The 23,625-nt window shown below is 39.1% G+C and overlaps 1 protein-coding gene across 13 annotated transcripts in view; it reads right to left on the bottom strand.

The window, feature by feature from the left end:
• Positions 1-23,625, bottom strand: part of GREB1 (growth regulating estrogen receptor binding 1) — a 215,748-nt gene that overhangs the window by 54,018 nt on the left and 138,105 nt on the right. For 11 of the 13 annotated variants that reach the window (XM_072635234.1, XM_072635241.1, XM_072635233.1 and 8 more), the window contains 5 exons: positions 21,355-21,552; positions 20,451-20,631; positions 13,835-14,030; positions 11,246-11,382; positions 2,573-2,912 (listed from right to left, as the gene is read on the bottom strand). In XM_072635234.1, coding sequence (XP_072491335.1) covers positions 2,573-2,912; positions 11,246-11,382; positions 13,835-14,030; positions 20,451-20,631; positions 21,355-21,552 — 1,052 coding nt within the window. The remainder of the gene's footprint in view (positions 1-2,572; positions 2,913-11,245; positions 11,383-13,834; positions 14,031-20,450; positions 20,632-21,354; positions 21,553-23,625) is intronic. The other 2 variants (XM_072635239.1, XM_072635245.1) reach the window with 2 other exon arrangements.

Below are 23,625 nucleotides of genomic sequence, written 5' to 3'. Positions count from 1 at the left end.
ATAAAACGCCCCAGGGGTTTTATGCTTGGGCTGGGCTCTTCAACATTTTCTAAAACACACATACATGTGTGGGTGTATATATACATATATGTTGGGGGACAGCTCTGGACCGGGGTCCCCCGTGAGGACCATGAGACACCTGAGGGTCCGAACCTGCCCCCTTGTGGGGTACTGGGATGGCCCTGGTAACAGGCTGGCTCCACCCACGGGGAGGCACTTGGGAGGAGCTCGCCCGCCCATGGGAGGTACGGGGGAGGAGACAGGGGATAATAAAAGGGGATGACCACGAGAGCTGGAGGAGAAGAAACGCAATAAAGCTTGGTGGCTGCAACTCCTTTCGGGTGCTCTGCCTGTTTATTCCCCTCCCCCAACAGGGAGAGGGAATTCCCCTCCCCCAACCAGGAGAGGGGCCGGAGACGTCCAAAGACCGGGGATAGGTAAGTAGAAGGCGAAGGCCCGGGAGTCGCCCCGGGCACATATATACAGATAAAGTAAGGAAAGGAACGAAGGAACGAAGGAAGGAAGGAAGGGAGGGAAAGAAAAGGAAGGAAGGGAAAGAAAGGAAAGGAAAGGAAAGGAAAGGAAAGGAAAGGAAAGGAAAGGAAAGGAAAGGAAAGGAAAGGAAAGGAAAGAAAGTAAGAAAGAAAAAGATGAATCGACTTCTATTTAAGTCCTTCTCTGAAGCCTCATCACAGCATACTCTAGCAGGTCCTATCAATGAGGATTTTAGCATAAATTCAGTCACTGATCAAAGCTAGCAAAATAAGAACAAATTTATCACCAGTAGATTGACAAAAAAGTGATGCATTTTTTTCAGTCACAGAAACACATGAAATCATCTACCAGAGCAATTCAATGCTTCCAGCCTCAGTTTCTTCATCTGTAAACAGGGACAGCAATATCACTTACCTCAGGACTATAGTGAGGAATAAATGAGATAACATCTGTAAAGTGCCTTACAGACCTTAAAGCATTATATAAAATTAAAGCTATTATTACTATTAACATAATATTATTAACAAAAAAAATAAGGCATGGAAGGTATTAAAGACTGGCGTGAAGAGGAGTACATATGGAGGGAGGTACAACCACATAGATAACTAATCAATAAACATTTGTAGATTATGACTTTCACTAGTTCAGGAGAGTCTCCCATGTAGAAAATCAAGGATATTTGAGTGACTGAAATAAATAACAAATTCACAAGTTTAATCTTTGTTTTAGTACTTCACCAATTCCTTGGATCAAGAATTCCAATTTTATTTTTGTTACATTTTAATTTTTGGCACATTTTTCACAGATTAACATTAAGACCCTGCTTCTACCTGGCAGATGAGATTACCACTTTGAAGTCCATCTAAACAATTTTAGTCATGGATAACCTGAGCTTTCTAGAACAATATTCATTCATACATATAAGAAGCAGAATGCTTATATATGGTTTAGTAGTATATAGAGAGCATTCCATGCCCATATCATAAATACTGCTCCTTTTTTCAGGCTTTATGTTGGAAGTCAGAGGGGACCCCTTCCCTATTCTGGAGACATATCTGAGTTATTGTCCCCCAAATTCTGTCCAAGTATTCACTAATGAAAAGTATGCTCATGGCCTACTCCCCATTTCCCAGTTTCATCTGCAAAATGAGAGGGTTTGATTATGAGTATCTAGAAGAGGAGGACAATCCATTCATTCATTTAATAAACATTTATTAAGCACCTACTATGTACACTGTGGGCAGCTAGGACAGCTAAGTGGATAGTGTTGGGCATGGAGTCAGGAAGACCTGAGTTAAAATCTAGCCTCAGACAATTATTAGCTATGTGACCCTGGGTGAGTCACTTAACTGCTGCCACAATCCGCTAGAGAAGGAAATGCCAAATCTCTCCAGTATAAATTTTCCAAGAAAACCCCATGGACAATATGATTCACAGAGTCATGAAAAGTTGAACCCAACTGTAAAACAGCAATGCATACTGTGTTTGGTATTGGGGATACAGAAATAAAAACAGAAACAGTCTCTGTCCTCAAATAGCTTACATGTTAATAGAGGAAACAACCTGTATGCAGAGAAGTAAATACAAAATATGTACTGCATTAACACATTCTTGGGCAGGGCCTGATTATACTAGACACACTTTAAGTTCTCTTCCATCTCTTAAATGGAAGGCATAATCCTTTTACGAGCAGCTGCCCTACCCTTAAGAAAGCTCTGGATCATAGGAACATAAGATTGGTTCATAGGATTTAGTATAGTTAAGGACCTTAGACAGAATATAGTCCAACCCTTTCATTGCTACAGAGAAGAAAGCTAAAGGTCAGAGAAGGTGAATTAGTTATCCAAGAACACACAGGCAGTAAACAACAGGGCCACGGTGTGATTGCAAGTCTTCTAAACAAATCTCACACTGACCTCCCCAAAGATGGTTCAAGATAGAAAGAGAATTCTCATCAAATTCACAGAAAGCCATGTGCAGAGGAGATCGCAGGAAGAGAACTAGACAATGCACTAGGGACCCAAATGAATGGTATTTCATCCACATACATCTCCTCAAGAGACTAACACTGACTTACTTTTAGTTGTTCCACAAAGTGTTTCCCGATGGTGATGGCAGAGTTGGGGTTCCCCAAGATGATCTCAAAGTGGTCTTCTAGGGCTAGTCTTTCCCTCACATGATAGAGCCGCTCATAAGCCACAGCAGCCAGGGGGATGCAAGGAATACGGAGCACGACCATGAGCCCATGCCCACAGGTGCACTGCTTGGAGGAGTTGATGAGGTTCTGGGCAATCTCCAGAGTCTCCACAGAGGTGTAGTTCTTCATCTGTGACAGACCACTGACCGCCATCATTGCTGCAGAATAATGCTGCACAAGGACAAAAGTCCTTATCACCGCACTGTGCAATCTGGGAAACCTGAAGGAGGAGGAGAACACAGTGACCTAGGGCACAGCCCCCCACACCCCTCCTCAGCCATGGTTTTACTAAACAATCTGCCGCTCATTTAAACAAGCTCTAAAAAAAGGGAGTGTTCAAAGCAAGATAATCCTGTCTGTGGAGTGAGAAGGCAAAAACAGCTGTCCAAAGTTATAACAAGAGTGTGTGCTTCACTCCCACCCTAAGGCTGTCAACAGGCCATACCTAAAAGCACAAAGAGCCAGTCTCTGGGCTGGTATTAAACTGGCTCATTACACTGTGGTGATTGAGATGTGTGTTTCAGGAGGACAGAGGAGACCATCTTTGCTGTGGCAAAGCCTTGACGCTTCAGTAAGTTGATGGTTTCTTTTCCCATGTGCCTTCATTCTCCCTTGCGCCAGTGTGCCTTATGCCATGGACCATACTGTAAGCTGCTAGAAGACTTACACGTATATCATCAGAGGGGTGGCCAGTGATGACCGTGTCCTTCTGAATCCTTGCCTAGTCATTTAGCATGTCTATGTTAAGCTCACAGTAGCCTGACATTAGGCATGAAGGAAAAATATATATAAGAAAAACTCAAATGGGGCTTCGCTAAAACAAGACACACCCATACACTACTCTGCACAAAAGCAATAACCACAATAACGCCTCCTGACAGCTATCCAACAGTGGTTTTCCCCTTTCTCAGTATCTATCCCCATCACATTCTTTTCAAGGGGATTGTCCGCTAGGTGAGGGTTGGATGCAATAGTCTAAGAGACCCCTTCTGATTCCAGGAATCTGGGTGAGACCTAATGGTAGACAGTCCTAACGTTAAAATGCTATTGCAAATTTGGGCTCCGTTTTTTCTTGTAGAATTACATTTATGGTTTATAGTCCAACAGTCTTGGACCCAAGTTGTGCTTTGGTTTCTATTTCTGGTACAGCAGCAAACCTAGCAATCTAGTAGGGCTGTGGTTAACAACAGTTAAGTGGAGACCATACTCCATCCTACTTTCACTTCCTACTCATCTGAAAATACTATTGCTACTCCAAAGGGAGCTTCCCAGACCAAAGCCTCCTGAGAAGACAATGGGGTGTCATGACAAAAATGTGTGCCTGGAAAACTCAGTTCCTAATCCCAGCTCTGCCACTGTGCCTGAACCTCTCCATTCCCCACCCATTTATACTTCAAATATTTACATGCCTACCAAATATCTAGGTCTCTCCAGTATAAAGCATTAGGCTTTATGCAGAAGACATGCATAATAAATTTTGGTTGACTGAAATGTTTATTGAATAATTTAGTCAAGACGCTGTATCCTCAGTCAAGATACTTCATTCACCTCAGTATTTCTTCTTATCTAAAATGAAAAGATGAAAGAGTTGGGCCAGGTAATCTAGCCTTATTCTAAGGTACTACACTACAGACTATAAACTCCATGAGGACAGGGATTGTACCTTATCTGAACTTTGCATTCTCCTCCAGCTGTCAAAGAGCTTAATAAACAGCTGCTGCTTAATAAACATTTGTTGATTGATCAATTCTTTATAAATGGTTCTTCCCCTCTGGCTGTGAAATACACAAATTATAGTCATGGGGAGGAAAGGGAGAGAAAATCTCCCTTTCCTACTTCCATATTTATTGAAGGGAGAAAGTAAAGCAGGATGAAGCCAGTCTGCCAACACAATCATACTCACAGATGTCCATCAGTATGTTTCTGATATCCCTGATTACCTCGCAGGCTTGTTGTGAGGCTTAGAGGCAATCACAAATACAAGGTGCTTTATAAACTATAAAGCATGATGTGGGTGACAGATGTTACTGTTTATTTATGACCATCCTGGACTACGGCAAAACCAGCTCCTTGGAGCAAAGAAGGAACAAAGTTCAGACACCAAAGAATGGAAGAATTATGTCTTGGAGACAAGTTAGATGAGACAAAACTAGCTTCACCAAGGTCTACCTCTCACTTTCAATGTCCTCCCCAATTCCCTGATGGCTCTCTTGGTTTTATACTATTGCAACCAATTTCTTTGTCCAACCCTGTCCCTGCACTTGGTTTTTGGTTTTTGCTATGTACTCTAGTTTGCTTCTGCACCAGATCTGATGACATGGACTTTGTTCTCGTCTTCTTAAGTTTTCTTTTTCTGCTTTAATCCTATTAATTAATTAACCTTTCATCACCAGCCCTTGAGAACTCATGCCCATAACTGAACACTAACAACCAGATGGCTCAAAAGATCAAATACTCAGGAATAAGTATGAAATCACTAACACCTCAGTGTGAATTTCCCGGAGCATTTTTACTTCATGAGGCAACCAGGTGGCACAGTGGATATGGCATTGGGACTGGAATCTGGAAGGCCCGAGTTCAAGCACAGCTTCAGATACCTGCTGGCTGTGAGACTTTGGGAAAGGCACTTAACCTATTTTCCTCAGTTTCCTCAAATGAAAAATGAGGATCTTAAAAGCATTTACCATTACCCCAACCCAAGGCTGCTTATAATATTTGTAAGGTGCTTAGTTAGCATAGTGCCTGGCACATAGTAGGCACTTTTAAAATGTCTGTTTCCTTTCATAGCAGGAGAGGCCATGGGTAATGTGACAAGTCAGCATTGGGTATTGAGGCAGTGTAGCATAGTGGAAAGAGCACTGAATTTGAATGACCTCAATTCAAATCCAGAATCTTAGTACCCATGAACCATAGGCAAGTCATTTGAACTACAATTCTTGCTTTTTAAATGAGGGATTTGGACTAAATGCTTTTGAAAGCCCTTTCAAGCTCTATATCCAATGATCCTCTGACCAAGATCAAGGGTACCCTAAAAAGATGGCTTCAGAGATTCTCTAATCCTGTGACCTTTAATAAAGATTAAAGGGGACAAAGTAATCATGTTTGCTCATGTAATAGTAAGGCTAAAAGGCCCTGCCCCTTAACAAGGATAAATCAGTTAGTGTTTCTGGAGTGCTAAGATGGGGTGCTTTACAAGGACTGTTTATTATTCAGAATCTAACATGGTAACCTGAGAAACTATCCAGAACTATCCAAATAGTGACTAGCTCATGCTTTATCGACATACTCATTGCAACCAGGAAAGGACACTACATAGTTCATCTTGGCTTTTTTTCATCTTTCCATTCCCCAGCAAAGATAATAAATGTTTTGGAACTGATATTACTATGTGTAAGGACCCTGACATTAACAAACAAAATTCTTTTTAAGAAGTTATTCCAGAGAATGAACACCTTTTAGCTACCTCAGCTGCCAAATCCAACTGGTAAAACCTTACCTTTTTCTCTATGACAAAAGTCAAACTTTCCCTTTAGAGACGCCAGTACCTATGGCTCTCGACAATAAAGGAAGTTGATGTGGTACAGTGGGAAAAGAACAGGCTCTCTACTCAGAGGTCCCGAGTTCAGATCCTACTTCTAATATTTACTACTCATAGACTTGTAGCAAGTCACTTAGCCTCTTTAAAGGCCTCAGTTTTCTTATCTGTAAAATGAAGGGGGTTGACAAGATGACTTAAGGTCCATTATAGATGTATAGCTAGGACCTTATGACCGGGATCTAATAAGGCAGTATCTTGAAGTAGGCTGCAAAGTCAGGATTTCTGAGTTCATCATCACCATCATCATAACTACTAAAGTTTAAATAGACTTACTATGTGCCGGACATTGTGCGAAACACTTTTTAATTATTGTTATTTTATTTGATCTTCACAACAACCCTAAAAAGTAGGTACTATTATCCCATTTTAAAGATAACTGAGGCAAATGGGTGATGGTCACACATAAGTTGACAAGTATCTGAGTTCAGATTTGAACTCAGGTGTTCCTGATTCCAGGCCCAGCACTCTAGCCACTGTGCCCCCCCCCCATTACCCTATTAAACCGACCCTCATGAATTCACTTTCCATGTCTGGCTTTCTATTTCCATCTCTATAGACCAAAGAGGCAGCTAGGTGGTACAGTGAATAGAGCAGTGGGCTTGGAATCAGGAAGACTCATTTTCATGAGTTCAAATCCAGCCTCAGACATGTTCCAGTTAGTCGTACAACCTCGGGCAAGTCACTTAATCCTGACTGCCTCAGTTTTCTCATCTTTAAAATGAGCTGGAGAGAGACATGGCAAACCACTTCAGTATTTTTGCCAAGAAAATCCCAAAATGGGGTCACAGAGAGTCAGGCAAGACTAAAACAACTGAGCAACAGCCAACAGAATATGGAAGATTAGACTAATGAGAAGATTCAGGAGGGACTCAGGATGTATTCAGGTCATTGAGTCAAGGGTCATTGGGCAGATAAGCAATTAGATTGAACTCTGTTTGGACATGGCAAGAACAATGGGTAAAAGTTACAAACAGGAGAAATTTAGATTTGATGTTAAGAAAAACATCTTAACTAGAGCTATTCAAAAGTAGTTTGAGCTGCCCTGAGAGGTAATGGTCTCCTTCATTGGAAATCTTCAAGGAGTGACTGGAAAGCCATTGGTTGGATATGAGAATTCCTTCAGGATATGGATTGGACTCATTCAAGGTTGAAGCTCCTTCCAACTCTAAATTACAGCAAAGAACCCATTCTTTACAGTTATAACAAGAGTCAGTCCTGACTGATGATGGGGGATGGCAGAGGTATGGTGCAAGATGGTACTAAATTTTCAAGGAGAGAGCCATGATAGTTCTTTTCTCCTCTCTATTTCCCCCACATTTCAACCCAAGTTCTGGCTAAATATTTGCCAAAAGAGGGCATTTGTTGATTTCTCCCCACTGTTCACTATCTTAAAAAGCAGGAAGTAGAATAATTACCATGATGTTCCTTCATGCCATTATCTTTCTCTACAGATACTGGATTATTCTTACATGTATCTCACTCTACAAGCACCCAAACCCCCATAACCCTCCTTTTATCCTCATCATTAATAACTTACATTTCTACAGCACTTTAAAGTTTACGAAGTGCTTTCTCCATAACCCTGTAAGGAGAAAATTATTAACCTGGGGTCTATGAATGGATCTTAGGGGATCTGTGAACTTGAATGGGAAAATAATTTACATCTTTATTTTCACAAATTTCTAACTGAAATTCAGAACTTCTTTCAATTTTTTTTTAATTCACTAAGAAAGGGTCCATGGACTTCACCAGAATGCCAAAGTGGACCATGACCCAAAAAAGACTGAGAACCCCTTGTAAAGTAACTGGCACTGTTATTCCTATTTTTATAGATAAAAAAACTAAGACTAAGAGAGGTTAAATGATTTATCCAAGATCACACAGCTAGAACAATGTCAAGCCATGGCTCAAACTCAGGTTTCCTGGCTCTAAGTCCAGTGCTCTTTCCCCTCCACCATATTGCTTCTTAGACTAACATTCCCTTCTTCCACATCTTATTCCTACAACCATAAAGTATCATTCTGATTTCTGGGACACTACATAGATCCAAGTCACAAAGAGACACACACTGCACTACTTAACTATTCACAAAATACCAACTTATATCTTGGCTTAAACTGCACTTGTGCCTGAAATAATTCCTTGCTCCCCACCCCCACCACAACCCCAAGCCCAACCCAATCTCTGTATCTCTGGCTACTAAAATCCTTCCCATCCTTCCAGACCAACCTACAATGCTACTTCCTGTAACTTTCTCTGACCTTCCCCAGTCAGGATCTTTCCTTCACTCTCAAGGAGTAGTTACTTGGAAGTCTCCTGGTTCTGCCACTCACTAGCCATGTGACCTTGGTGTCCTCATCTGTAAAAGGGAGGATGGGTTTGATTGTTTCTAAGATTCCTTCTAGTATGTTTTGTGATCTCAACATTTACCAATGTAACACTGATTATATCTAATGATTTACCATGTTAAAGATTAAAATAGGTAGATTATAAAATATTTATGAATTCATTTTAAAAATAACAATAATAAACCCATAAAATCTGCAATAGCTTTTTATACTCCTCTTATTCACTAAGGAATGGAGCAAGGAACCAAGCACTTATTAAGTACCCACTATGAGCTAGGCATTCTGCTAAGTGATTTACAAATATTTCCTTATTTATTCCTCTAGGAAGTAAGTGTCGTTGTTATCCCCATTTTACAACTGAGGGGACTGAGGTACATAGTGTTTTAGTGACTTGCCTGGGGTCACACGGCCAGGGAGTGTCGAGACAGGATCTGAACTTAAATCTTTCTGCTTCCAGGTCCAGCACTCTATCCACTATATCACATAGCTGCCACTGAACATGCTCTATGGTATAATCATTATTTGTGTGCGTGCATGCCTTTATCTCATACTTGATGAGCAAAAACTAATCCAGTCAATGAATAAGCATTATTCCTCTTCTCTTCTCACTAAGTCCTCAGTACAAGTCTTTACAAACAGCAGATCCTAAATAAATGCTTATTCATTATAAAGGAAAACAACTATGAAAGACTTAAGAACTATATGAAAAATGCAATGACCAATATTACACCAAAAGACTCACCTCTTGGCAAAGAGGTGATGGATGAAGTCCATGAAGAAAGAGACACAAGTTTTCAGAAGTGGCCCATGTGAAATTTACATTGCTTGACTCCACTTACTAGTTACAAAGATTAGCTTTTTTTTGAGGGGAAGGGAGTTCTTAGAATAAGGAGAAGGGCAAGGGAAGAGGTTAATGATAGTGACACAAAAAAAGACAGAAAGAAAAAAGCGTCAATGAAGCATTAAAAGCAAAAGTACAAAGAAGAGAGAAGAAAAATTAAAAGAAGATAAAGACAAGAAATATTACAAATTTGGTATCATATACAAATACGTACGTAGAGGTATATGTATATATGTTTAAAAGTCTATGCATAATAGAATTCATGGATGTGATCTTTTTTCATTCTTTTTATAAGAAAATAGCCTAGTTTGTTAGTGTGCCAAATACATAATTTTTTAAATAATAAAAAAATTTTGAGTGTTATATAAACATTGAATGTGTAAGTGACAAAGCTCTGAGCCTTCATCATACAAACATATCATAACATATAACCAGGAAGCTCCTTTAACATCCATACAAGTATTATCTAAAATAAAAAAACTGAATGGAATGTTCCAAGAACTCAATTAGTAACCTATCCAAATTTTAATTTTTGCTTTTTATACGTAATCATGGACGTTTAAGAGTTGAAAGGAACACAGGAATATAAGACTTAGAAATGGAAGCAATTTATAAAAACATCTTATTTAATACCCAACACATAACACAAATTTGATCAAATTATCTCCTAAGTCAAAAAATCTTCTGTTCCTTTACTGTTTTTAGGAGCATGGAATTTAAAACCATCCACAGTCAGGCTCCTACTTACCTTCCTAAAACTATTTCATATTATTCCTCTTCAAATACTCTGCAGTTAATTTTTCCCTACATGTATCATCCTATATCTCAATTCCATACCTTTGCATCCATAAATCTTGACATCTGGAATGTACCACCTCTTGTTCATCTCCACATTCTCAAAATCTTAGCTTCCTTCAAAGCACAACTTAGGTGCCAACTCACTCATGCCACCTTCTTGCTCCCTTCCATCTCCCAGTTATTAGAACTCTTAGCCCTTTGAAACTATTTTATTACTTTTACTTCTTATTTAATTACTTGTGTACTTAAGAGGCAATTTTATCTAGTGAATAGAGTCAGCTGTGGAGTCAGAAAGTCCTGGATACAAGTCAAGTCTCTGACACATACTAACCGTGTTAATATGGGTACATAACAATATTCTAGTGCCCAAGCTACTCTCTAAGACTGTTTGTTCCTTATGAGTTGCTAACTACATCAGCGAAGGGAATTTCCATTCTAGGAGTTTCTGATGCCAATAAAATCACAGCTTTGAACTAAAATAAGACTTGTTTACCTATTATATCCCCTAAGTAGAATGTAAAGTCTTTTCATACCATAACTGTTACATGTTCCGTTGTTTGTTTTTCTGTATCCCCAACACTCAGCACAATGTCGCGTACATATAGTACTTGTGAAGGTCTAGGTCACTGTTATCAAAAATGAGGTCTAGAGGTTAAATGACTTTACCAGGGTCAAACGGGTAGTATAAAAGAAAGACTAGATTCAAAATCAAGTCTCCTAAAGTCAAAATCCAGTATTCTTTCTATCACAGTATGCTGCTTCATACCTTAAAAGTCTTTTAATCAAAATCCTTCCCCAAAGAACGAATATTAATTATAATATTATAAGAAGTGTTTGCCTAGCATCATCCTACACACTTCCAGCGATGGAGACAGCCCATTCTACTTACTACAGAGCTATAATTATTAGGTATAGCTGTCGATATCATTTATACAATTTTTAATCATCATCCAAGATTTTTTAAGTACCTTTTTCCTAATGCCATGACCATTGCTTCAAAAGAGCTATCATATCGGAGCAAAGGGAGGCTGTGTCCAGAAAGAGTAGATTCAATAAATTCTGAGAGTCCAAAGTATTTTTTGTTTTCCTGATACAAGTCCATTCCCTGAAACAAACCAAATCATTAGTGACTGAGACATATCACTCATGGAAACAATAGCTCTCTACTGGACTACCATTTGTCATGGAATTATTGAGCTTGGATGTTTGCCCAATAAATGCCAGCTACACAGTTCCCAATACACATTTTCACTGTTTCTCTTCTGCAATAAACATAAAAGGAAGGAGAATTTCAAATGGAGTATAGGGCCAATGTGGTATGATACAATCATATTATGACTTTTATTCATTATAGAATGGCTATGGTATGGAGAGTCAGGGAAGCATGGAGGAAAGAAAATGCAGTGTAAGAGGAATAACAAGGAGAAAGATGGAGGCTTTCATAGCAGTGCTGTGGCAGGACTGAATAAAAGATAAGCTAACCACATGGGAATTGTTAACTCCACAACTGGATAAAAGAGAAAAATACAAGATTTTATGATGATGAGTCAATCAGCAAATAGCCCTTCTATACCTGAAGTTATAGGGCGATGTTCTCATACCACGTTGCTGAGACTACCTCCACGGAGTGGCAACAAAATTAAGGTTATTCTTATTCTTTTGTACCCATCAGGATGACCAGGTGCCCGCATGAAAAGTATGTATTTATTTTTTATCATGCAATTTGCTTTAAGAAAGGCTTTTCCAAATGCTATCTAGCCCCAGAGAAAGAACTGACAGTGCCTGAATGCAGATTGAAACATACTTTTCTTTTACTTTATTTTCCTTGAGTTTTTTTTGTCTGTTTTCTTTCAAACATGACTATTATGGATATGTTTTGCATTACTACATGTGTATAACTACATCAAATTGCTTGCCTTCTCAATGTGGCAGGGGGAAAGGAGGGATTGGTGAGGGAGGAAGGGAGAGAATGTGGAACTCAAAGTTTTAAAAATGAATGTTAAAAATTGTTTTTGCATTTAACTGGGGAAAAATGAGATACTGAATTTAAAAAAAGAAGAAAAGAAAGGTCTTTGCACAACCATTCATTCTACTTAGACACCTTTAAGCTAGTTTTAGAAATATGTCGATCAATTACATTGCTTTAAGTTGCTATTGAAATCTAAAGTTCATCTCAATGCCAATAGTCCAATGACGCAGAGATGTGATGGACTCAAGATACATATGTTTTTACACATGGTAATTGTGGAAATTTGTTGTACGTTTGTTACAAAGGATTTTTTCTTTTTTCTCCAATGGATTAGAAATGGGGAAGAAAAAATGTAAACTTACTAACTGAGAAAAGAAAATTAATTTTAAAAAGAAATTCCAATTTATGACAAAGAAATTTCTCTACAGAACTGCTAATACGTCCTTGACAATCTGCTCATTAAAATACCAGTCCCAAAAATAACCTACATTTACAACTTTACCAAAATACACACTATTACAGTAAAAACCTAATTTCTAGAATTCAACCAAAGCCTTTAAGTAATCAGAAATATTTCTGTATTCTAAGAATGTAGATGACAAGTAAACAAGCTAACAGTAAGGCTTCAAAATTTTTTCTAAGATCAACAACCACTTCATTCATGATACAGCTATACACCCTTGGCCTCTGATTCAAAAAGCTTGAGTTTGAATCCTCACTCAAACATACTAGCTGTGTAAACGTTGAGCAAAGCAATTTAACATTTCTGATCCATAATGTCTTCATCTGTAAAATTACAGGGTAATAATATCAAATAACAAGACCACTGAGATACTCAATAAGATGATGGATGCAAAGCACTTTGCAAACTACGAAGTGACATATAGATGTCAGTTGTCATTATATTATTGTTTGTGTGTCCTCCTGCACCTTCTACCTACATTCCTGTACACTGAGAACTAAAGTTTATACCAAGATGATCTAGAGCCATGGCAAGACACTAGATCACCAGACATTCAATTAATCAGCTCTACTAGTCAACTTACTATGATTAAAAAAAAAAGAACTATTTTAGCAAGGTTTTCAAAAAGTTGAAAAAGACAGGGTGGAAGGTAAGTTCTACTGGACTATAAGCTCCCTGAAGCCAGAGCCAAGTAGGCCTCTTTGCACCTAACATTCTGCTTTGCATTGAGCAATATCGAAAATTTTTAGAATTGGACAGGACTTTAGCTCCTGAGGCCAATTCCCTCCCTACATATAAGGAAAATTAAGTCCCAAGAAATCAAGTGATTTACTTAATATTTCAGAAGCAGTATATAGCAGAATGGAGATGTGAACCCAGGTATACTGAATCCAAAGTCAGTGTTCTGAATACTATGCCATACCTCCACTCCCCCCAAAAATTGGTTGAATGAATGAAGTAATAAATGAATATTCCATGAGTTTTAGGAAATCCAATTAATCACCACTACTATAACCATGCCACTCCTAAAGTGTTCTAGTTACTATATTCTACTATATAGTTTCTTCAGAGTCTAGTATAAATACTTTAAGAATAATAAAATTACCCCAAAAATGTATCTCTTACATTACTGTAGGAAGCAGGCCAGTGGATCTCATTGTAAGGACTGATCAGGGTGTGCTGAGTCTGTAAAGCATAGGGGAAGGAGGTCACGTGGAGGGTCACAATGTTGGGTGCCTCCTTTACCTCTCTGCAATTGAGCAGTCGATCAACAAGTCCGACTGATGGTTCAGTTTGAGGATAGAGGTTATGAACAGCACTGCTGGTATTGGGAGAGAAGAAGAAAGGGGAAAGGAAGAAATAACAGGGACATTTTTAATATTACCAAACAAAAATGGCAAGGCACTTGTTCACTCAAAAAACATAGTGAGACTTTTTCCATTAGTGTCTAATCCCATTCACTTACTTTTTCAAAGTCTTTCTAAAAAGTCTCCAAAAAGCTAGGTGTAGCCAGCTCTGTGATGAAGTACTTACCCTAAATTGAGGGAAAACCTTTTTTCCTAGCCAACCATCTAAGAGTTTCTCTCTGCCTGAAAATTGTGCCCCCTTCATCAAATAAGTCAAAAGCTACATCTGCATACTAGCATCATTTTGACTGAGTTGAGCTGCCAGGCAAACAACTTGTCAGTCAGTCAAACAGCTGTAAAATGGGGTAGCCATATGGATTTGTGGCTCAGAAACACATGAGGGGAAAATAAACAATGTGCATTGTTGTCACATAGTGCTGATAACAGGAAACTCTTGAGTCCCTTCTCCTCAGTCAAAAGCAGATTTCTATACGCAACCAATCACTCAATTAACAAGCATTTAAGAACTTTGTACTGGGCACTGTGTAAGTTCCAAGGATACAAAGAACAGCCAAAACAAGGTTCCTGCCCTCAAGAATTCCTATGGGGAAGACAATATGCAAACAACTACGTACATACAAGACATGCAGTAAAAATGGGAAGAAACCCAGAGGGATATTTGGAGGGTGGGGAGAGGAATGAAGGGAAGCCTCCTATAGAAGCAGAGTATTGAAGAAAGCCAGAAAAGGCCTAACCAGCAGTTTGCCATGCCCTAAAAAACTCTGTTGCAAAAATCTGTTAATTACATTTGTGACATAAAGTCTATTAGTGAAACAAGAACCATCCAATTTCTCACTGAGGTCATTAGTAAACAGGCATAAATGAGAGGTAAGTAGGAAAGTAGAGTGTAGGAAAAGGGACATACAGAGAAATGGGAGAGGAGACTTCCACAGTAACAGGTTGACATCATCATGAACAGTAACAGAAACACTGACCAATGCTTGGGTCAGTGGCTAGGACCCTCCTTCCCACTCATCACCTCCCAAGGCTGAGAATAAGGCTATTCAGCAAGCACCCTTCTCCAGCCAAGGAGGCCAGGAGCAACCCCAGTGGTCAGCACTTGGCACAAAATAAGTCTCAGAAAATAACCTATTGATGGTCTAATACTCTACTTTTTTACTGAGGAACAATCTAAAAGGAAAGGGAGAAAGGGAGAGAAAGGGGGGAAGGGGAGAAAAGAAAACAGGAGAGAGACAAAGATGCAAAGAGAGATGCAGAGACAGAGAAACGATGAACTTAAAATCATGCTGCTATTTCTCAAAAGCTAACGCTTAAGAATAGTGAGACTACTTCTGTGATTAAGTTTTCATCCACCCAGCTTTCTCTACTTTGTGGGTAGAAGTAGATCCTTTACTCATCTCTATCATGTCCTTCTTTACTCTCTAGACTTTGCCACCACATGTCAGCTGCCTTCCCCCTTCCCTGCTGACCCCCACTCCTCCCACTGCTGAGTTACTCTTAGAACCTCCATTTGGAGGAAGTTCCCATTTGATCTTCACCACAACCCATCAAGGCAAGTGCCATAATTATTCCCATCTTACAGATGGAGAAAATGAGGGTGAGAAAAACTTAAACTGACTTGCCCAGGTCACACAGGTAGTAAGGCAAGATTAGAACTCAAGTTCAATACTCTGCTATCCTCACCCAGCTTCCTCAGACACTTAACAAATACTAGTTGTTTGTGATCCTTGTGAGTAAAAGCTTTCAAACGAAGGTTAAATGACCACTAACTGGATAAGCTGAAGTCAAAATTCTTCGAGGTAAGAAATGAACCAGATTACCTTTAGGTGCGCACACACACACACACACACACACACACACACACACAAATGGGTCAGGTTAAAATAGCATTTCAATATTTGCAAAGCACACACTTATGTATAAGTCACATATGTACATATACACTTGTACATGTATGTATGTGTCTATACGTATATTGTATATATGTAAAATCTTGTTCTGAGTCCTACAACAAATAGATAACACAAGTATTAACATGCCCTCTGTACATACAGGGAATTGGAAGCTCAGTCAGAATAAGTGAATTGTTCATAGTCATACAGCTAATAAAAGTCAAAGGCAGGATTTGAACCCATCTCAATGTCAACAAGTCTAACACTATTGATTACATTTTACTACCTCTCTTCCAAACGAAGCCACAGAATCAGAGTTGGAAGGAACCTCAGAGATCATCTAGACTAAGAGCAAATAACCTAGTGTCCATGGAAAGATTTCAGGGAGTCTGTGAATTTGGAGGAGAAAAAAATGACATTTTCATTTTCATTAACCTCTAACTGAAATTTATCCTTTCCTTGCATTAAAAATGTAGGCAACAAACATTATTCTGCAAAGGGATCCATAGGCCTTACTAGACTGTCAAAGTACTTCTTGATTAAAAAAAAATGTTAAAGATACCTGCACTAACCCAGTTTCTACAATATCCCTGAAAAGTGGACATCCACGCTTTCCTTTATGACTTCCACTAAGAAGTGGAATTTCTACTTCCCAAGGCAGCCCATTCTACTATGGTCTCACTCTACAGATTAGGAACTCTATGGCAAATTTGATTGACTAAGATGCTAAATGTTTGTTCTCCATGTTTGTGGAGAATGCAACATGACAATGGGGCTTAAAAGAGAAGGAATGTGGGTTACACATATGAGTGGACTTTTGTCCATCAAGGAATAAAATGCTGGGATGGTTTACCAAAGAGGGTGATTGTGGAATGGTTCGTCAGTCCCTGTAAACCAAAAGGAAGATCCATTCATTTGTCCTGGCAAAGGAGCCTGAGACTGTAAAGAAGGTATCTCTAAAAGGGCCCTGGCAGTTCTAAGGTTTATGAATTGGACTTTATGACCCTCTGGTTCCAGGAATGAGAAGTCATAAAATACTGACAGAACCAGAGGAGCAAATTCCTAAGCATCCGAAAGGCTACGGGCCTGGGAAAAAATCTTGATTCATTCAGCTAATCAACATTTATTAAGCACCTATTATGTGCCATTGACTCAGTCTATTATTTAGCCAATCTCACATTCCCCTAAAAGATAAGATCAATAGTAAAATATGCTCTCAGTTCCCTGCTTTGGAGAGTACCTAGAGTGAAGGTATAATCTCAGGCTAAATTCTCTCTGATTTCATAATACGCTTCTGATCTATATGAATGTATGCAAACGGAATACAAAGTAACGTGAATGAGACCACCTAAGCAAAATTTAATTAGGAAGGTAAGTCTGCTGCCAAAACTGTAATTAATTATATACTGCATTTCTATGATATAAAATAAATTTTTTGGTTCTACCACTCCACTCCATAAGTATGAAAAACTGAGCTGACTATGTTTGGAGGATAGATTATGACCTTTTAGAAGGCAGGCACTGTATTAAAAAGTACTCTGTAGCTCTGTACATCTTACAGGTATGCAATTAAAAACCCAATAACTCTTAAAAGCAAAGCAGAAAGAAGGAGTGTCGAGAGGATTGCCTTAGATGGGAGGGGAAGAAAACCAGAGATGCTTCAAAGACCAGAGTCACTGGACCACTAATGAATACTCTTCTCCACAGATTTGTGGTGGTGGTGGTAGTTTTTGGTGTTCAGTTGTTTCAGTCATGTTTGACTCTTTAGTGACCCCATTTGGGGTTTTCTTGGCAAAGAAAATGGAGTGGTTTGCCAATTCTTTCTCCAGTTCATTTTACAAATGAGAAAACCAAGGCAAACATAGTGAAGTGACTTGTCCAGGGTCAGCAAATATTTGAGGCTAAATTTGAACTCAGGTCTTCCTGCCTCCAGGCCCAGGAGTGTGCCACCAATGACCTACCTATGGGTTGCATAGAATGCAAAAAACACCTAATCTTATCTATTTATCTTAACATTCTTCCCAACTAAACCTGAACTCTGTAAGGACAGTGACTGCCTCACTGTAGTAAGAAAATGACATTTATATGCTGTTTTAAGATTTAGAAAACACTTTAGCTCAATTATCTCATTTGATCCTCTCACAACTATTCTATGAGAGAGGTACTCCAGGCACTATTCCTAGTTTATAGATGAGGAAACCAAAATCCCAAATACCTAGCACTTAAGTGACTACACCATGATTATATATCTAACGTAAGAAGGACTTGAGCCCAGTTCTCTCTTGATTTCAAGTTCAACCCTCTTTCTATAAGTCTATTAAACCAGAAACTCCCTGAAGGCAAGGACTCTATCTTTCCCATTAAATCAGAAGCTTAAAGGCAGAGGCTTTGTTTTTCCTACAAAGTTGAAAATCTCATGAGGTCAGAGACTATATGCTCTCCCTTCAGAGTAGTATTTTGTGATCACAAGATGGCAGGTCTTTGTTATTTTTCAAAATAAATGTCTGCAGAAGATGCTTTTTAAAAAAATTCTCAGCGAGAGAATAAGAGTAACCTTAACACATCTTGAGTTTAAAAAAAAATTTCATAAATAAGCCAAATGATTAGCAAATATATTAGCAAGTCAACATCACAGTTTTAAATTCAACTCTTTGAAGAGGGTCAATTTCACAAATAAACAAACTGAGACCCATATACCTTAAGTGAATTGTCCAAGGTCATAATGCAAGTGAGTTCTGAGAGATATTCATGAATCACAGCCACAAGTTCTCTCTTCTGTGTTCAGACCTCAAGTACTCTAGACATGCATCAAATTGGGTCAACATAACACAGACAGAGTGAAATCCAAAATGGTATCTTCAACTTGACCTTGTATTATAAAAACAGATGCTCCATCAAAGCACTCCTCTGACAGCTGGAGACAGCACAGAGACAACACTAGATTCCAAAAGCTATCCTAGGCAGAGTGTGAACTTTGGCAGGTCTTGGAAAGCAAGAATGTTCCAAGTATGAGCCCGAAGACTCGACTCTCATTCATCAAAGAAAGTACTTGATCTGAATGCAAAAAGGCTCATTGCCAGAGCACTGCCCAACAAAGGTTTTGGTTTGTTCCTAGGGGATATGACAAATGGATGGAGTATGGTGGGGTACACAGAGAACCGGGCACAAAGCCAGGAAGAGCTGGCTAAACATCTTGCGTCTGGCACATACTTTCAATGACCTTGAGTAAGTCAGTTAATCTCTCAGTAACTCTGTAAGACAATAAATTACAGAGAAGGTTTTCGTCTACATTGATAGAGTTTCTTGACCTGGGAGATCCCTATACCAAAGAAATCACAGGTCCAATACCTATTCCTATCCTACAACTGGGGAGTGGGTGGAATACTTACACCAATGAAAACCCAGATTTTTGTAGTGGAATTTAAAAAAAAAAAAAGTGATCACTATCTTTTGAGATGCTACAGCATCCTCTAGTGGAGAGCTGGAGACCACAAGTCAAGATTTCTATCTTCTAATAGCTTTGCTATTTACTAGCTATGGGACCATGTGCAAGTCTTAACCCCCCAGGGTTTCTGTTCCTCATCTATAAAACCTATACACTACCCTCTAACAGGTATTGTTGGGAGTCGGGCACCTAGTTAGAAATAATAATACCTAATTAGTAGTATAATAATATATAACGAATCCCTAACAAGAACAACTAGTTTTAATTCAATCAATTCAGTTCAACATTTTTAAGCAATGACCTTAGCATTCCTACCAAAAACGTTTTTGCTTTAATTGTCCATTTTGTTACAGTTATCACAGTAAATTATGACAGACAGCTGTCAAAAAAAAGTGTTTTGTGAACCTTAAGGTATTCCATAAATGAGTTGTAGTTATGGCATATGCACATTAACTCTACACTTTCCTACAAAATATACTTGTCATTTGTTTATCACATTATAATTTTCACTGTGTTAGGACATCTACTGCCTCACAAAAAAATTTAAGAGGTGGGCAAGCTATGTACTAACGCTACCATTTTGCAAATGAAGAAGCTAAAGCACAAAGAGGTTAAGTTATTCACCCAAGTCATACAACGAGGAAGTAACAAAGCTTCTGCTGCCTAGGCCCATCTTGATATGACCATACCTTACTGCTTCTCTCACTCATAAATTTACTTGCAGGCATAAGACGGTACAGTAAAGAACATAGGACTTACTCACAGGCACCTGGGTTCAAATCCAAGCTCTAATCTTTGGAAAGTCACCTCTATGAGCCTCAGTTGTTCCCTCTTAAAAATGGGAACGATCATACCTACATTACTTCACAGGGTTACTGGAAGAAAAGTACCTTGCAAATTGCAAAGTTCTATATAAATATGAATTATAATAATCATTAAAGCCATGATCATCTATTTTAGCAACTATACCCACTGCTTCAGGTACGAGTCCCAGAGAAACAAAATTTCAACCCCACTAGAAAACTAACCCATCTTACCTCACAAGATCCCAATGCGCATGGTCATGGATTAAGACAAACAGTGTGTGAGGGTTTTGAAGAGAATTTTGCAGAAAAACCTTAAATTTGGTCTGGGCCTCTGCATCCAGCTTCACTACATACTGCTCTACTCTCTGCTTAGTCACATGTTCCTTTTCCAAGCCAAGTTCCAGCAAAACTCCTAGAAGAAAATAAAACTGCATTAGGGAGTTCAAAAGGAAATCTGTAGTCTGCAGGTCTGATTTGACTCCTGGCTCCACCACTTAGTATGACCATGGTTGAATCAATCATCTTTCTAGGCCGCAGGTTGCTCAACAGCAAACTGTCAAGGGTGGACAGCATCATCTCAAATGCTGTTAGGGTACCCAAAACCCTTTTAGGGGGTCCATGAGGTCGTAACTATTTTTATGATTCACACTAAGATGATAAATGTCTACAAATTTAACCCACATAAACAACAGTTCTTGGGGGTGAAGGTCAAATCCTCAAGAATTTTTAAGAGTCTAAAAGGATCCTGAAACCAAAGAGTTTGAGAACTGCTACATAAGAAGGTCTCTAAAATTCCCTCTAGCTCTAAATCCAATGTTCATGTTTATTTATCCTGCCAATAGCCAAAAGAAACTGTAAGCTGCAAAGTGTTTTCTAAAAGCTGAAGAAATTTGTTAAAAACCATTTCCAGTTCTAAGAGAGGACAATATAAAATAGAGAGCACTAACAACAGCTAGTGAATTGTAGCTGCTCTACCAATACAAGCATTCCTAAAGTCTCTCTTTTCAAAAAACAAAAATCTCAAGGCCATAATAAAGTTAGCTTCAGACTGGATTCTTCTGTAGTCTGAAAAGATAAAATGGAGTGGAAAAATTAACCATCTCCAACAAATCCCAACCTTGAAGGCCCCATGTACCTGAATGCCAGAGATGAAACAAGGTCTGTTGATACGTAACTTCCGAGGGTGGTACACAGATCAGAAAATCCACTTTTTCAAAGGAGCCTAAATCCAGATTCTGAGTGCTGGAATCAGCAATGGAACACACGTGGGAGAGGAGCTTCTGGGCCACGGCTAACTGCAAGGGACGAATCTGATGGCGTTCAAGACCGTAGCCTGGGAATCAAGGCAATTCTGTTTAAGTCACTCCAAGTCAGTTCAATCTGACAAACATTTATTAGACACAAGCTGCTATCTGTGGTAAAATGAACATAAGGATGGATGCAAACCACAACCTGCCCCCGAGGAGCTTACAACCTACTTGAGGAAATGAGACTATGATAGGAATAGTTAAAGAAGTTAAAAAGAGATATGTACTGAGGAAGCCAAGCAGAGAGGTAAGATAAAATCAGGAAAAAGTGGGCCTAGAAGGAAGGAAAAACCTTCATAAGGAAGAGAAGAGAAAGGATAAAGAATGGATTGCAAATTGCAGGGCAAAAAGAGGCAGTGCAAGATTAGTGAATCATTAATTCATTAATTAGTTCAGCTTAGTTAGAACATAAAGGGAAGGAAGGAGAACGTAGAAGAGGACTAAGACTATAAATCCAGCCTCCACAAGGCCAGGGCACAGAAGGGCTTGAATGGCAAGCTAAAGAGTTTGTAATTAATTCAATTTACAACAGGAAGTCAACTGACAAGTACATCTATAACATGAGCAGAGAAGTAGCTCAGGCATAAGCGTAAGACAAACTGAAGGGGGAAAGACTGGAAGCCGGAAGGAGAGTCAGAAGGCTCTTCCATTAGTTCAAGCCAAGGTATTAAAGAGAATGCACTTCAGTGGTGCATAGAGAACAGATGAAAGACGTACTTCAAAGGCACACCTGGGTTTCCTGGCAAGCCTGGGGCCTGAACTGCAGCACATTATTTCAAAGGGACTTTCAAGTCATGATGTTGAAAGGAGAACCATTCGCTACTGAGGGGAAATGGAATGTAATGGAAAGGAATTACAGACTTAGAATCAGGACACCACGGTCCAATCCCAGTCCTGCTTCCCAGCCTGAACCTACATTCTAAACTTATAACCTCACCAGGCTATTGAGAGGATTAGAATTCATAGAAAACTTGATTCCAGTTTCATTTCCTAACAGTTTAAGCTGCCTCAAGAGAGAGATTTCCCTATTAATGGTAGACTTCAAAGCCAAGAATGCAGATCATTTGTCAGGAATGCTGTAAAGGACCTTTCCGTTCAGTCCATGTTGAAGTCGATGTAATCAAACTCCTACCAGCCCTGAGATTCTATACATATGCTAATGTATATGAGAGTAACACACAAACATGAAACATATAAATAATGGTAGAGGCAGAATTTCATCGATGTCACCAGTGCAGACTGAAACCTATCTATAAGTCAGTGGTCGGTCTTTGACAATTGATGGTGCAGAAAAACACATCACTCTAAGGTGACACATCTTGGTGATGAGGACTCAGATTACTTTCCACAGGGGCCATCTGCAAAGCCTCTCCACCCTGGTGAGGCCTGCCAGAGCCTGTGCTCCAATGACTCAGCCTTGGCAAACTCAAGGATACCTCCATCCCTTGAAGGAGCATCAGAGTAGGATTTCAGTAGAAGATATATAAGTGTTATTTAAAAAAAGAAAAAACACAAAAGGTACAAATTTCAGAGCTGGTGTCAGCCTTCAATGGTTAGAGGAAATTTCGGCTGTTTGTGCTGACAAAATGACAGGTTTGGTGCCAAAATGAAATATATGTATATGTGTACGTGTAGGTATGTGTATGTGCATGTGTAGGTATGTGTATGTGTATGTATATGCATATACATAAACAATTTTCTCTAGCACGTAGATTAAGGATTCTTAACCTGGGGCCTGTGAACTCATTTCGTTAATATTTTAATAGAATTTGGTTCCTTTTTAATGCTCTACTTTATTTTATGCATTTAAAAACATTATTCTGAGAAGGGGTCCATAGACTTCACTAGACTGACAAAGGCATCCATGGCACAAAAAATGTAAAAAGATCCTAACTCAGATGAAGACACTTAGAAAGTATTCCACCAATTGCAGTCCACTGAGTCAGAACAACCCCTTTTTAATTTTCAGGAATCATAAAACTCCAGGGTTGGAAGGGACTTTGGTGGTTATTCTAAGGCAACCCATTCCTAAGCAGGAATCCCTGCTACAATATCCCTTATAAGTGATGATAATAGGTTATATTTATTTAGCTCTCTGT

The sequence above is a fragment of the Notamacropus eugenii genome, chromosome 1 (assembly GCF_028372415.1).
Source record: "Notamacropus eugenii isolate mMacEug1 chromosome 1, mMacEug1.pri_v2, whole genome shotgun sequence".
In the NCBI taxonomy this organism is placed as follows: Eukaryota; Metazoa; Chordata; class Mammalia; order Diprotodontia; family Macropodidae; genus Notamacropus; species Notamacropus eugenii.
The sequence above is the reverse complement of the archived record's forward strand: the minus strand, read 5'-3'. Positions and strand labels throughout refer to the sequence as shown.